General features: G+C 60.2%; 1 protein-coding gene across 1 annotated transcript in view; it reads right to left on the bottom strand.

Moving 5' to 3' along the window:
- The window catches only part of ARHGEF17 (Rho guanine nucleotide exchange factor (GEF) 17), a 36,015-nt gene continuing 21,909 nt past the window's right edge, over window positions 1-14,106 (bottom strand). Inside the window, exons 5-24 of the mRNA XM_010576750.1 lie at window positions 11,356-11,433; window positions 8,766-8,948; window positions 8,257-8,373; window positions 7,842-7,934; window positions 6,875-7,051; window positions 6,565-6,615; window positions 5,558-5,667; window positions 5,345-5,430; window positions 5,089-5,207; window positions 4,611-4,824; window positions 4,427-4,500; window positions 4,098-4,291; window positions 3,760-4,010; window positions 3,153-3,399; window positions 2,984-3,070; window positions 2,809-2,876; window positions 2,301-2,449; window positions 2,035-2,209; window positions 961-1,203; window positions 1-191 (exon numbers count right to left, since the gene is read on the bottom strand). Of these exons, the coding sequence (XP_010575052.1) occupies window positions 1-191; window positions 961-1,203; window positions 2,035-2,209; window positions 2,301-2,449; window positions 2,809-2,876; window positions 2,984-3,070; window positions 3,153-3,399; window positions 3,760-4,010; window positions 4,098-4,291; window positions 4,427-4,500; window positions 4,611-4,824; window positions 5,089-5,207; window positions 5,345-5,430; window positions 5,558-5,667; window positions 6,565-6,615; window positions 6,875-7,051; window positions 7,842-7,934; window positions 8,257-8,373; window positions 8,766-8,948; window positions 11,356-11,433 (2,907 nt within the window). The remainder of the gene's footprint in view (window positions 192-960; window positions 1,204-2,034; window positions 2,210-2,300; window positions 2,450-2,808; window positions 2,877-2,983; window positions 3,071-3,152; window positions 3,400-3,759; window positions 4,011-4,097; window positions 4,292-4,426; window positions 4,501-4,610; window positions 4,825-5,088; window positions 5,208-5,344; window positions 5,431-5,557; window positions 5,668-6,564; window positions 6,616-6,874; window positions 7,052-7,841; window positions 7,935-8,256; window positions 8,374-8,765; window positions 8,949-11,355; window positions 11,434-14,106) is intronic.

Here is a 14,106-nt window from a genome sequence, read left to right as displayed (position 1 = left end):
TCACGCTCTCCAGAGAAGGAGGTGGTTGGTGCTGTCGTCCCGGCCCACCGTCTCGCTGCTGCTGGTCAAGCGGAAATCCTCGTAGCCGTCCCCCCCGCTGATCACCAGCATCTTGGGTTTGGAGAGGGTGAGGGCGGGGGCGCGGGGCCGCGACGGGTCTCGCTTCTCTGCCTCGCTCGCCTTCTCGGCCCCTGCCAAGTGCAGAACCCCAGCACGCTGTCAGATCACCCCCCCTGGGCTCCCCTGTTCCCCAGCAGCATCCCAGCAGCATACCGGTGTCCTCCCACCAGCATCATCCCGGTGTCCTCCCACCAGCATCCCACCAGCATCATTCCAGCATCATCCCACCAGTGTCATCCCAGCATCATCCCAGCATCATCTCACCACCAGCATCATCCCAGCATCACCCCACCAGCATCATCCCAGCACCAGCAGCATCTCACCAGCATCCTCCCACCAGCACTATCCCAGCATCCTCCCACCAGCATCCTCCCACCATCACCACCACTTTCCCAGGTGCCACATTTTGACCCCCCAAAACTCCCCTCCCATCCCCAAATAGCCCCTCCCACCCACATTAGCCACTCCCACCCCCAAATTACTATCTCCTCCCCTCCCAAATCACCTCCTCCCCATCCCACCCCAACTTTGGGGCCAGTTTGGCCAAGACTCAGCACATGGCTTTCCATTGGCTTTTCCCCCTGGGAATTAGTGTCTCCCAGGGAAATTTGGGGTCACTCAAGCAATCCCCCAAGCCTTGGAGGAGGGGGTAGCACCCAATTTCCCCCCACCTTAATTTTAACATGGCAAGGATGGAGCAGGGACTCCGGTGACCGCATTTCAAGGCTATTCCCAGTTATCTGCCAGCGGGATGGCATTCCCAGCCCCGTAAAAAAACATCCACTCCTCCTGGAACGGGTCAGGATCGTCGTGTTCCCCCCCCCCCATCATCCCACCTACCCATCTCCCTCGGCAATGGGAAGAGGACGTCGAAACCGTCGGGCAGCTCGATGGCGGTGAGGAAGCGGACGTGGCCGGTGTGACCCTGGGAGAGCCCCACCAACGCCGGGGCCGCCTTGGCCGAGACGGCGAGGGTCAGCACGACGCCGGCGCTGGTCCCGATCCACAGCAAGTCCTTGCACACCAGGAGAGCCGTGATCCGCAGGCAGGCTGCCTTGTGCTGCCGGATAATGGCATCCGAGCCTGTCGAGCATCCCCGCCGTCAGCTTTTTACCCTGATTGGCACGGGGTTGTGAACCCCGCCGATGCCACCAGTCTCCATTCCCGGGGCTGCCTGTGGCACATGGGACACGGGGAAGGGACCCCACAACCCCCCTGGCTGGTATAAGGCGCCCCGGGGTGCTGTCAGATCGGGCTGCCTCGTTATGGGATTATGCAGATACCCAGAGGCTGCCCTATTTCTGCATGGGATTATGAAGATGCCCAGGGGCTGCCCTATTTCCATGTGGGATTATGAAGATGCCCAGGGGCTGCCCTATTTCCATGTGGGATTATGCAGCCGCCCAGGGGCTGCCCCATTCCTGCGTGGGATTATGAAGCCATTCATGGGATTCCCTATTACCCTGTTGGATTATGCTGATGCCCAGGGGTTGCCTTGTTTCTGCATGGGATTATAGACATGCCCAGGGGTGCCTTATTCCTGCGGGGGATTATGAAGCCACCCGGGGGATGCCCTAGCACCCTGAGGGATTATGCTGATGCCCAGGTGCTGCCCAATTTCTGTGTGGGATTACGCAGCCACTTGGGATTCCCTGTTTTTCCATGGGATTATCCATCTGCCCAGGGGCTGCCCTATTACCCCGTGGGGTTATGCAGCTGCCTAACACCGAGGATGAACCCCATGAGCGCGACAAATCAGTTTCCTTCCCCGAAGCTGGCCGGGATGCAGGAGATATTAAATATCCCGGCGCTGATGCTGCAGGACATCTCATTTTCAAGGTGGACGATGGGCACGGGTACCCACTGGAGACAGCGATGGGCACCCACCGGTGACCTGCCACCGGTGGGACTTACCGGCAAGCATCTTGTGTACCGGGGGGGTGATATCAGCTTCAGCCAACTGCTCGTAGCTGGTGGCATGGTAAAGCCGGACCTGGGCGCTGCTCTGCAGCGCGACCCACACGCCGGTCCCCGCGCTCACCATGCAGGTGACGCTGCGCCCACTGTCCTGTCCCACCTGGAGCGTGTGCTGTGGGTGACAGAGACATAGAGATGCCACCAGTGATGCCACCGATGCCCATCGCTGTCCCCCCCCGACCTCCTGCCATCGCCCGCGGTACCTCTTGCGCCAACGTGGTGGTGTTGAGGATGATGACTCGGTTTTGGCAGCCGCACCAGAGCTTCCCCGCCACCGCCACCATCTTGGTGATGGGGCTCCCCGGCGAGCCCAGGGACAGGGACTTGGAGTTTTGGGGGTCCCAGAAGCGGCCTGTGAGGGTGGTGGGAGTGGGGCGGGTCGTTAAGGCATCCCCCAAAAAAACCCGGCTGAAGGGATGCAGTGGCTGGACATGCCCGTCTTCAGGTCCCCCGTTAGACGGGAGATGAGCTGATGTCCCCAAGGGATGCCAGCGGCAGGCAGGGACCAGGAGGAGGATGCACACCTCCACCCGGCTCCGATTTTGGGGTCTCCAGCATCCCTCGAGGGACGTCCCTTCCATTCCCGTGGAGGCAGGGTAGTCACCAGCATCCCTCCCTTGGGGGCTGCCCAAACCACCCACCCAACAGCCACCACTTTGGGGCTGCATTTAACCCTGCCAGTGCCTTTTGATGTCCCCGATCCGGCCTCACCTGCCTCCCGCTGGTAGACAACAAGCTCCCCGTTGGCCAACGACACAAAAACCTGGTTATCCAGGTACCTGCGGGGAGAAAAACCCTTTGACAACCGGCTGCAGAGCCCTGCTCAGCCACCCCAAACCACCCTGCTAGGGACATCGCAGAGCTGAAAATCCCCCTTCACACTTACAAGATGCACATGACAGCAGCAGCGTGTTGCATCTTCATGCTGTTCTTCCTGTTACGGATGTTGTCCGAGGACTGGTACACATGGATGCTGGGGGAGAAGAGCAAAGCTTGAGGCTCGCCTGGGATGGGGGTCCACCCCACGTATGTGTCCCCCCATCCTGGGGACGTACCAGCCATCCTCGGTGCCCAACCACATGGAGCTCTGATGGGCTTCAGGGTCAAGGCTGAGGAGGTCCTCGAGGCTGCCCCGGGTGAAGGAGCCGCGGCTGGAGCGGCGCAGGGCTCGCCCGTCAGTGGGGCTCTCGCCGTGCCGGTTTTGGCTGTAGGTGCCGGTGATGGGCATGAAGCCGGGTTCTTGCTCTTCCTCTGAGCTCGTCGTCTCTGCCGTTGCCTCCTTGCAGCTTGAGATCTCTTCGTCTGCGGAGGAGGAGGAGGAGGAGGAAGGAATGGGTCAGACCAGGACCACCCGACACCCACCAAAGTGATGGGGAAGAGACCATGGGTCCCCTTGCGATGCCAAGCCCGGGGGAGGATATAGGGACGCTGAGCCCCTAAACCCACCAGGTTTCACCCAAAGCCGCCAGCCCCATCCCAGCACCATGGTGTTGGGCTGATGCCCCCCAACATCTCTTTTCCCAGGACTTCCTTGCCTCAAAAGCCTCCACCTGCAGATTCCCCCAAGGAATGCAAGGCAGAGCAGCCAAAACAACGGAGCTGCATGTCATTTGGGGGCAAAAAAGTGTTTTTTTCGCTAAGCAGGGGCAGGGGAGGACTCACTGCCGAAGCTGGAGGAGATGGTGGAGTGGCTGGCTTGGCTCTGCAGCGTCCCCGAGGGACTGGGCGAGGACTCGTCATCCGTGTCATCGCTATCAAAGGGCACCAGCTCCCTGTTGCTGCCGTCGACGGGCTCCGAGAGCTCCAGCGACGAACCCGAGATGGAGATGTGCAGGCACGGCTGCGGCCCCGCATCCTCCGGCTGCGCCGGCATCGGCTCCGAGGGGGGGCTGCCCACCGGCTCGGCACGCTCCCTGCCGCGACGAGGGGAGGGGGGAAAGAAGCAGCTCCAGCATCGCCCCGTGCCCGCCGGCTTCGCGGTGCCGGTGGGAATGTCCTACCTATATGCCCGCTTGAGACCGGGCACGGAGGCGATGCAGAGGATCCTGGCAGAGCAGACGGCGATGCACGCCTCCACCGTGGGCTCCTTACGGATGCTGAGCAAACAAACCTGCCCCACGTAACCATCGCTGTTGCAAACCCAAACCTCGTGGGAGCTTTCCGGGCTGCCGTGGCTGGGAGAAGCACAAGAAAACTGCAAGGGAGCAAAAGATGGGAAGAGTTGGGTCATTCGGGAATGACGCAGGAGCTCTCGGCATCCAGCGGTAAGCCCACCGGGATGGAGAGGACCACAGCTCCTGTGGGATGCTTGAACCCAGCCTCCAAGCACCTGCATCCCGCTCCGTGTCTTCATGATGGGGATGGCCTTGAGGAACTCCGGGTCCAGGCAGTTTTTGCTGGAAGCTGGGAAAATCAAATTGGAAGATGAAGTGATGGAGGAAAGGGGTCTACCAAAGCAGGGTTGTGATGCTGAGCCCACCACCCGCATCCACCTCCCCGCTCCCTGATGTTACCCAGCTTTTTCTTGGCGTCCTCGAAGGCTTGCTCAAAGCCGAGCCGGGCGTCGGGGTTGGGAAACTCAAAGATGAAGGACTCGGTGCCGTCGGCTTTGGTAGTGCTGAGCTCTACCTTGTTGGGGGGGAAGGCCATGCTGAAGGACAGGGATTGCTTCTCCGCCAGCTCCCGGTGGATGGCGGCCATCAGGTCCTTGATCACGTCGTCCAGGCTCTGGGGACGGGGACAACGCTTCAGCTCTTGGGGACAGGCCACCACCAGCCATGGGCATGATGATGCTCCCATCCATCTCCAAGCATCCTTCAGAGGCTGCCCCAACCCCATTGTGGCTTTGGGGCTGGTGGCATCTGGGCCCTTAGAGGATTCTCATGGCCACCAGCCCTTCCACGGGTTCCCCCTCCCACTGAGGACACCCCGGTCGGTCCTACGGGGAATGTGTCCGGCCAGGGGACAGCATCAGGGCCATCATCCCCATACCTGGTGGGGGAAGCTGAGGGTCTCCGACAGCTTGCTGACTTGCCCCAATGTGCTGAGGTCTTCATCCAGGCGGCAGATGCTTTTCTGGATGCTCTCCCGGTTGGTGGCTTGAGAGGCACCTGTGTGGGGATAGGTGGGTGGCATTAACCCCTTCCTGCCCAGCACAGTGCAGGGGAACCTTCTCCCCACCAGCCAGGGGTGAACGATGGCTTTTGGGGTGGTGTGGGATGGGACACTCCAGCAGGCAGTGACAGACCTTTGACGATGTCCACGTCCTCCAGTGGCAGCTTCCAGAGCAGTTTGTACTTGCTGGCGGTGTCAATCACGCTGGCCGCCGTATACCTGTCAGGTTGGGGGGGGATGGCTGGGCTGCACCCATGGCCCCAGCACCCTAAAGCCAGCCCAGCCAGCGAGGACATCCCTAACGCCATGGGTTAATCCTGGTGGGTGCCCCCCAGGTGGTACTCACAGGCTCATGGAGCTGCGGCGGAGGGAGCCCGACTTGCGCTTCAACGTGGTGCACACCAGCAGGTCCGTGAAGAGGAAGAAGGAACGGTCCTTCTTCCCACCCACCGCCTTCTGCGGAGTGGTGGGAGACACCAAGGGGTTAACGTCCGGCCCCCCAGCTGCCGGCACTGGGAGCGGTCCCTGCCTCAGTTTCCCCACGCACGGCCTTGGCATAGGAAGGCTGCGGGGTGGGATGGATCCTCGCAAGGGTGGAAGGGGATATGGGTGCCATGGCCGTGCAGGCAAAGCCATGGGGTCCCACTCTCAGGGAAGCACCAGGGCCGTGGGAACATCAGGCATGGGCTCATCAGGACCCCCGCGGTCTCCACCTGGCCTGGGGCTGCTGTGCAATCTCCCTGCCTCCTGCCTGCTCCCAAACCCATCTTATCTTCCCCTGCACTTGGGGAATTTTATATTGTCCCCATCGATCTGTCATTGATCCATCCATTCATCCATTCTTCCATCCAACCCTTCATCCATCCTTCCATGCACCTTCCATCTGTCTGTTTTTTCCATCCATCCATCCATCCATCCTTCTGTCCACCAATCCATCCATCTGTCCAACCTTCCATCCATCCATCCATCCTTCCATCCTTATAGAATCATAGACTATCTCGAGTTGGAAGGGACCCATAAGGATCATCGAGTCCAACTCCCTGCTCCTTGCAGGACTACCTAATACTAAACTATATGGCTAAGAGCATCGTCCAGACACCCCTTGAACTCTGACAGCCGTGGTGCCCTGACCACTTCCCTGGGGACCCTGTTCCAGGCACCAACCACCCTCTCCGTGAAGAACCTTTTCCTAACATCCAATCTGAACTTCCCTGGATGCAGCTTCCAGCCAGCCATCTGTAGCCTTCCATGGGCACACAGGCATCCCACGACCCGCAATCACAGCCTCCCACTGCCCCATCTGGTGTGCGGTCCCATGGCCCTGATGGTGACAAGGGACCACCCCGCTCTTACCACTTCCACGACCATCTCCTGGCGCAGGAACCTACGGAGCGGGGCCTGGAGCTGTGGGGACAAGGAGGCTTGTGAGCGGGGAGCCCCGGTGGGGGGGCATTGTCCCTGTCCCTGCGGCCCCCCGGCTCAGAACTGGCACCCCAGCCCCTTCCCAAACTCCCAGGAGCCCACCAAGGCCAAGTGATGATGGGGAAAGCAGGACCCAGAGGAGAAAACAAAGGGCACAGCCTAGGGTGACTCAGAAAGAGCAGAAATGGTGCCAATTTGGGAGGAAGGAAAGACCGACCCCGTGTAAGATCCCTGTACGTACGTCCTCCATCCCTTCGATGTGGGACTCAATCTCCTGCACGATCCGGGCGTTCCTCTCCACCTCCTCCGCACTCTTCATGCCCTTGTTGATCCTCTCAGCCACTTGCTTGATGTTGCGCTGGGCGTCGATGAGGAAAGGGTGGTCGGGGTGGTCCTCTGGCGTGTGCTTCAGCAGGTCCTACCACGGGGACACAGTCGGGATGTCACCACAGGTGAAGCCTGGGCATCGGCCGTGCCGTGACACCCCCCAAGCGAAAGCCCCTACTGCGCTGCTCTGGCTTCTGGGGATGGAAACCAGCCCCGTGCAGGAAAGGTTTTGCAAAGAGACCAAGCCTTGAGCTTTGGCCACCGCCAGCCTGGTCTTTGCCACCTCTAAAGAAGCCACCAGCTCCCGAGAGCACATCATCACCTTGCACGGACTCCCGAAATTCATCACCTGAAGTGTTCAAGGTGAGGTTGGATGGGGCTTTGAGCAACCTGATCTAGTGGAAGATGTCCCTGCTCGTGGCAGGAGGGTTGCACTAGATGACCTTTGAAGGTCCCTTCCAACCCAAACCATCCTGTGATTCTACAAAAGCGCATCCCCACCAGCCTCAGCGCCAGGGAGAGTGACCTTGGCACAGGGAAACTGAGGCACAGAAGGGGTGGCAGCATGACCGGTCCCAAAATGGCACCGCAATGTCCAACCTCCCAGCAGAAAGGTAGAGGGGAAGGGGACTGCAAACCCGTAGGGACATGCTGGGGGGGTCAGCGGGGTGACAGTCCTCAGGGTGATCATCCCCAGGAGGGCAGAGCCACGTGCACGCCTGGGGACACCAGCTTTGTGTCAAGGGATGGGAGAAGGGGCCAGGAGAGACGTGGGACCCCTAAAAGCTCCCATCCCGTGGAGGTGAGGAGGCACCATGGTCTCACCCGCTGCCTGCACGGCACAGATGGCCTCCTGCCTGCACCTGGCTGCCCGCACCCACCTTCACCAGCAGCTCGTATCGTGGGATCCTCTGCACCGGCTTGATCATCAGGTCGGACAGAGCCTGCTTCTCCTTGTTCTCCCGCATGCTTTGCTGCAAAACACCGGTGGGGGACAAGGATGGCCCCATTAGGTGGGACACAGCAGGGACCCAGCACCCCACCAGCCCATGGACCTGGAGCAACACCCGTTTAGGGTTGGGGTGACTCCTTTTTACACCATCCGGAGTGACTCTGGTTCACCCCAACCTAGCCTCTTTGCAATAAAACCAAGAAGAAGGGGGGGGGGCGAAAAATCCCATTCTGACCATAGGTTACCAGTTTACTCCCATTAACCCCACCCTGCCCCACCAGCAGCTTTGCAAGTGACTCTGGACCTTGGCCAGCATCTATGGGGAGGGAGGAACCAGGACCCACCTCCAGGAACTTCATGAACGCCGGCCGGGCTTCCTTGGCGATCCTGACAGCATCCTTGGCGTTGAGGAAGTTATCGATGTAGGCGGAGTAGATGTTCACCAGCACATCCTTGGAGAACTGGAAGGGGGGGAAAAGGGGATAGGTCCAGCATGGACCTCCTGGGCACGCCTGAGAGAAGCTGCCCCAAGGGTTAATCCTGGCTCTGGGCTGGCATGGGGAGGGCTCACCCGCCGCCCGCCCCCTTCGATTTTTCAGCCCTGACATTTCTGCTCCCGAGGCAGAAACGCCGAGCTGCAGACCCAGCTGGTCGCCGCAACGCCCCGCCGTTACGCTAAGCAGACCGCGGGCCTGGAGATCGTCTCCTGTTCTCCATCGCAGGCGCGTTTGGCCTGTCCCTTAATCACTCCCTTGCCTCCTGCTCCGAAATTTCTCCCGATGGGGCCGTGCCGGAGAGCGGGCATGCCTGGGTTCCCCCGGGGGGGAAATCCACCCCGGTAGTGAGGACCTACCGACTGCACGAGGAGGTCGCCCACTTTCTGCTTCTCATGCCAGTTCTGCACACAGTCGTGGATCTGCTCCAGGAACTGCTCGTGGTGCTCCAGCAGCTCAGGGATCTGGTCGAAGATCTCGTCCACCAGCGACGGGTCGCACAGCAGCGAGTTCTCCGGCTGCTTCAGCGGCTTCATGTAACCCTGCAGGGAAGCAAAGGCATCGGAGACCCCATAGATTTCTTTTCCCACCCCCTCCCAGTATGAATTTTTCAACCCGTGTAAATACGGGGATCGGTGGCATCCTGCAGCAGGGGGTTCCCCTGGTGAACGTTGGGTTGTGGGACCCACCAGAAGGACCAGACAGTGCTGGGTCCCAGCAGGTTTTGGACCCCAGCCTCCCTGAGTCCCATCCCACCCAGTGCATCCCCATGGCAGTGTGGGGAGTGGAACGGGTCTGCACGAGGAACCCCCAAAGCACGGCGTCCTCTGTCCCCCAGCCACAGCCTTGAGAGGCTCCAAAGCTTTGCTGTCATGAGCCTTGGCCACCTCCATCTGGTACAGAGCCTGACCTAGCTGAAAAACCATGGCAGCACGACACTGGGATCCAAAAGCTGGTACGTTCCTGGTGGGATTTAGGGTGTTTGGGATGGGGAGGGGCTGGAGTCAGCAGGGTGGATGCACTGGATCAAGTCCTGGACCACTTCGCCCAGCAGCCTCTCTTGGGCAATGGCCGACGAGTGATGCTCAGGGCCAGGAGGAAAAGCAGGTCCTCTGCAAGGCTGGGTGGGTGGCTCTGCCATGAAATCCCTTTCCTCCCACTGTGGGGCAGAGTTGCGGAGAGGAGCTGTGCTCCTGGGAATGGGAAAGCTGGATTTGCAAGGGATGCAGGATGAGGAAGGTCTTCTTAAGCCTTGCCGCCTCCTCAGTCTGACTGGTATGGGGTGCTGGCGTCCTTCAGGATGTTGGGAGGACCATGGAGCAGTGAGGACAGGACCCACCTCGAGCAGCTTCGGACATCTCCATCCAAGCTGGCGAAGGAGGAGTCATCCGCCAAGGATGAGGTTCCTCAAGCTGATGATGGGTAGCTCGTGGAGACCCAAGTTAGAAGGGCTAAATCCTTCTTGAAGCTCCTAACCCACTTCATTTGTGCTACGGTGGCCAACACCTCCAGCAGGAGCTGGGCTGGGCTGTGCCATGCATCCCACCCACCACAAAACTGGGGGAGCAAGGACCAGATGGGGAAGAAGAGCACAGAGACAGCCCCCGCCTTGGCATAGAGGGAGAGCAGGCAGGGCTTGCCCATGCACCATCTGGCTTGGCTGGAAGATGATGCTCCAAGGTGGTCCTTCTCCCACCATGCTCTGTGCCACCGGGCCACGTCACGGATCCAAGCACCTTGTCACTGCTCAGATGGGGACCTGGGGGCACCTAGAGCCCTGTGACCAGCCCCCCAGAAAACCATGTCCCCTAGGTTGCACTGTGCCAAGACACGTCCCATGGACAAGAGCTCAGGCACTAACACCCCGTGGCTCCCATCTGTGTCCAACCAGTCCCTCCAGTGAGGAACCAGTGAGCCCTAGCATGGCTGTCCTCTTCAACCAGCCTCCAGTCCCACCTCAGAGGAGGGCACAGCCCATGGGACAGCCTCTGTCCATGCTGAGACCAGCAGGGACACCACCCGACCCCGAACTCCATTCGGCTTTCCCCAAAAGAAGTCCCAGAGCCAGGGTCCTCTCACCCCTCCAAGCCAACATCTGCACTAGGAGCAGCCTCGAATGGTCCCTCCCTCCTGCAGCAACATCTGGCAGAGCACATCTGGGCCCACCATGGGGGCATCTTTGCAGGGGATTTATGGGAAAAGCCTGGCTGGGTGTTGGGATGTTGGGTGCCCCATGCCCTCATGGACATGCCCAGCAGATGTCCTACAGGCACTGCAGAGCTCTGATTTTTTTGGCATTTCCACCTGCAGCGATGTGGTTGGACAACCCACACCTACACCATGTGACCTGGTCTCCAGGGCGTTGACCACCATTAACCTTCCGAAACACCTTCATTAACATCTGAAACGTGGGGTGGACCCTCCGGCCAGGCTGCTCCAGGGGGGTTATTGGAACCAGCTCAGTAAAAAAAGGACCAAGGAAAACCCTTGGCCCATGGCTGCAGGTGATGACGCTGAGCACAAAATGGGGGGACATGGGAACGGGGGGTGTAAGGGGTCCCCCATCATGGGATGGCCATCTGCAATGGCCCAGGAGATGGGGTGCAACATGAGGAAGAGCTTTTGGGGAGCAAGTGAGGGAAGGGGCTCGGGGAAACGATACCTGCCAGGTGACAACCCACCAGGAATATTATGGGCTTGATCTGGGGGGAGAGAAGTCACCCCCACAACCTGTTCTTGATGCTATTGCCATGCTGCTCCCACCTCCGGTCCCACTGTCCCCAACATCCCCACTGCCACCCGTCCCCAATCCACCCCCACGCCACATCGGTGCTGGTAGAGCACCCACAGCTGGGGGTCTGACTTGGGGTCCCGGGGATGGTGACAAGCAAGGGACGGTCACGCCGTGACATGGTTTGGGGTGTCACGTTCCTGGCTGTGCCGCGTTACCTGCATCAAGGTGCGCAAGGACTCCACGTAGGACTGTTCCGTGTCCAGCAGCGTCATGATGACGTGTTTCCTCATGTCCTGCCCGGGTGGAAAGAAAGACAAGATGAGTTTTAGGGTGACACGACGGAGGGGAGCTACGTGGCGGGTGTCGGTGTCGGTGCCGGCGCAGGGGCTTGCCGGGGAGGCTGAACGCCGGAGGAGCCCGGCTGGCGTCCAGCTCCCCTCCGCTCCCTCTCCACCCCGATGGAGGAATCCGGGAGGATTAGGAAGTACATGACACCGAGCGCACAGAGACGCCTGGTTTCCTCCGCGGCCGCGTCAGGAGCCCGCCCTGGATCTCACAGCCCTACATGGGTCGGTCCCGGAGCCCTCCGTCTCTCCGGCGGCTCCACTCGGAGCAGTCCCGTAGGAATTCGCCTCCCGCCCGGCACCCTGGGCACCCCGGCACTGGGCTGTGGCCCCGCAGGAGGGGGATTAATGGGGTGGTGGGGGGCACGGGGAGGTGGTGGGGTGGGATGGTCCGACAGCTTTGGGAAGCGGATGGGTTGGGGTCTTCTTGCTTGTGGGGCTCAAAGACCCCCCTCGCATGCAGCACCCTGGGGGACGTCCCTGCAGCTCAGCCTGGGGGTGAGATGCTCCAGAGCCCAGGGTGTGAGACACCCCAAAAGTTTTGGGTGCACGGATGCTCCAAAGGCCCTTTGTGCAGTGATACCCCAAAAGTTTTGGGTGTGGAAGTACTACAAAGGTGCTGGGTACAGTGACACCCCAAACGTTTTGGGTGCAGAGATGCTGCAAGGGCCTTGGGTGCAGAGACACCTCAAAAGTTTTGCACATGGAGGTGCTCCGAAAGCCCTGGGTGAAGAGATGCCCCACAAGTTTTGGGTGCAGAGATGCTCCAGAGACCTTGAGGGAAGAGATACCCCAAAAGTTTTGTGTGTGGATATGCTCCAGAGTCTCTGGGTGTGAGACACCCCAGAAGTTTTGGGTCTAGAAATGCTCCAAGGGCCCTGGGTTCAGAGATACCCCAAAAGTTTTGCATGCAGTGGTGCTCCAGTGACACTAGGTGCAGAGATACCCCAAAAGTTTTGCATGCATAGACTCTCCAGAGACCCTGGATGTGAGACACCCCAAACGTTTTGGGTGCTGAGACCCTCCACCAGCCCTACGAAAGGAGATGCTCCAAGGTGCTGGGTATGGAGACTGCAATGGTCCTGTTCATGGAGACTGTCCAAAGGTCCTTGGTGCAGAGACACCCCAAACTGTGGGTGCAGGGACACCCCAAAGATCCTGGATGCTCGGACACCCCTAAGACACATTTGGACACCCCAAACGCTGTGGGTGCAGGGATGCCCCAAAGGCCCCAAGGAAAAGGATCCTCCAAAGGTCCTGCGTGCAGAGATGTCTCACCTGACCACCACAGCACGCTGGGAGCAGGTTCCCCTGACCCACTGCCTCTATGGGGGGCTGCTGGAGCCACCGAACCTCTGTGTCCCCCATGTCCTTGTGGGATGAGCCCATGTCCCCCGGCCACGTGGGGCTGTCCCCCCCCCCACTGCTCCCAGTGGGGATACGTCTGCTGCGAAGCTGCTCTGCAACCACAGGACGAAGCTTTAGCCCAACCATCCTCACCATGGATGAAGGCCACCGTCTCCCCCAGGGAGCAATGGGGAGGGATCCTGGCCAGATCCTGCTCGGTGCTTGAGAACGAACCGTGCCTCAGTTTCCCCACTCTCCCACCAAGCTGCTACTGGCCTTTTCAGCCAAGCAAGGAGGAAACTGCTCTCTAGAGCCAAATATTACAGTGACGGGTCCAAGTCCCCCCAGGAAATATGCCCCCCCCCAAAAAACAGTGATGCTGGAGTCCTCGGGGACACTGGCTGAGACCTCCCCAATTCATTACAGCCTGAAGGTTTATTAACACTCTCACTGCCGGATTAATTTATTGTAATTATGGGCTGAAGGGCACCCGCCAGAGGATGGACTTTAGGGGTACAGAGCGCCTCCCCCCCCCCCCCCCTCCGCTCCCCAACCCTCGCACACCTTGTAGTTCCCTGCCTCAATATGATGCTCCCGGCATTTTCCGGAGCCATCCCAGCTCGGGACTGAAGCAAAAGGCCAGATCGGTGAGGCCAACAGGCTCAGCACCGGCAGCTGGAGATTTGCAGCAGTGGGGAGATGCAGCATGAGGCCCAACTGTTGGTAAGGGGATTTTTTCCACCAGTACAGCAGCGGTATTATTCTGGCGGGGGAAAATTCCTGCTGGGATAAGCAGGAGGTGGGGGTAACGCACCATCCTGGCAGGGCGAAGTGGTACCCAGGCACGAGCAGGATGCACCCCACTGCATCCCTTACCCCAGCAAAGCCTCTCCCCCGTGGGGCTGATGCTGCTTCGGTCTCCATCAGCAGATGGGGGACACCCCCGCCGCACCCCGGCCTCATCCTGCCTCTCCCGAGATGCTCAGCATCCTCGGGATCAGCCCCCGCCGCGATGGGAATTGGGGCATTTCTCCACCAGCCGACGCCTCCGCGGTGTAAATCAGCATGGGGGGGGGGGGCAGCGATGGCTCCAGCCCCCCCATCACCCTTTCCGCATGGGAGCATCCCCCCCTCCCCACGATCCAGCGAAGCCTGGGGGTGGCGAGCTGAGGATGAGGATGGAGACACCGTTGCCACGGCAATCGCGGTCCAGACCCCGCAGGTGCCGGGTTCTGCTGGGCGCACACGTGTCCAAACATGACGCATCCATGCACC

The sequence above is a fragment of the Haliaeetus leucocephalus genome, unplaced genomic scaffold (genome assembly GCF_000737465.1).
Source record: "Haliaeetus leucocephalus isolate CR32 unplaced genomic scaffold, Haliaeetus_leucocephalus-4.0 Scaffold536, whole genome shotgun sequence".
NCBI lineage: Eukaryota > Metazoa > Chordata > Aves > Accipitriformes > Accipitridae > Haliaeetus > Haliaeetus leucocephalus.
This window is presented reverse-complemented; position numbering and strand designations above follow the sequence as displayed.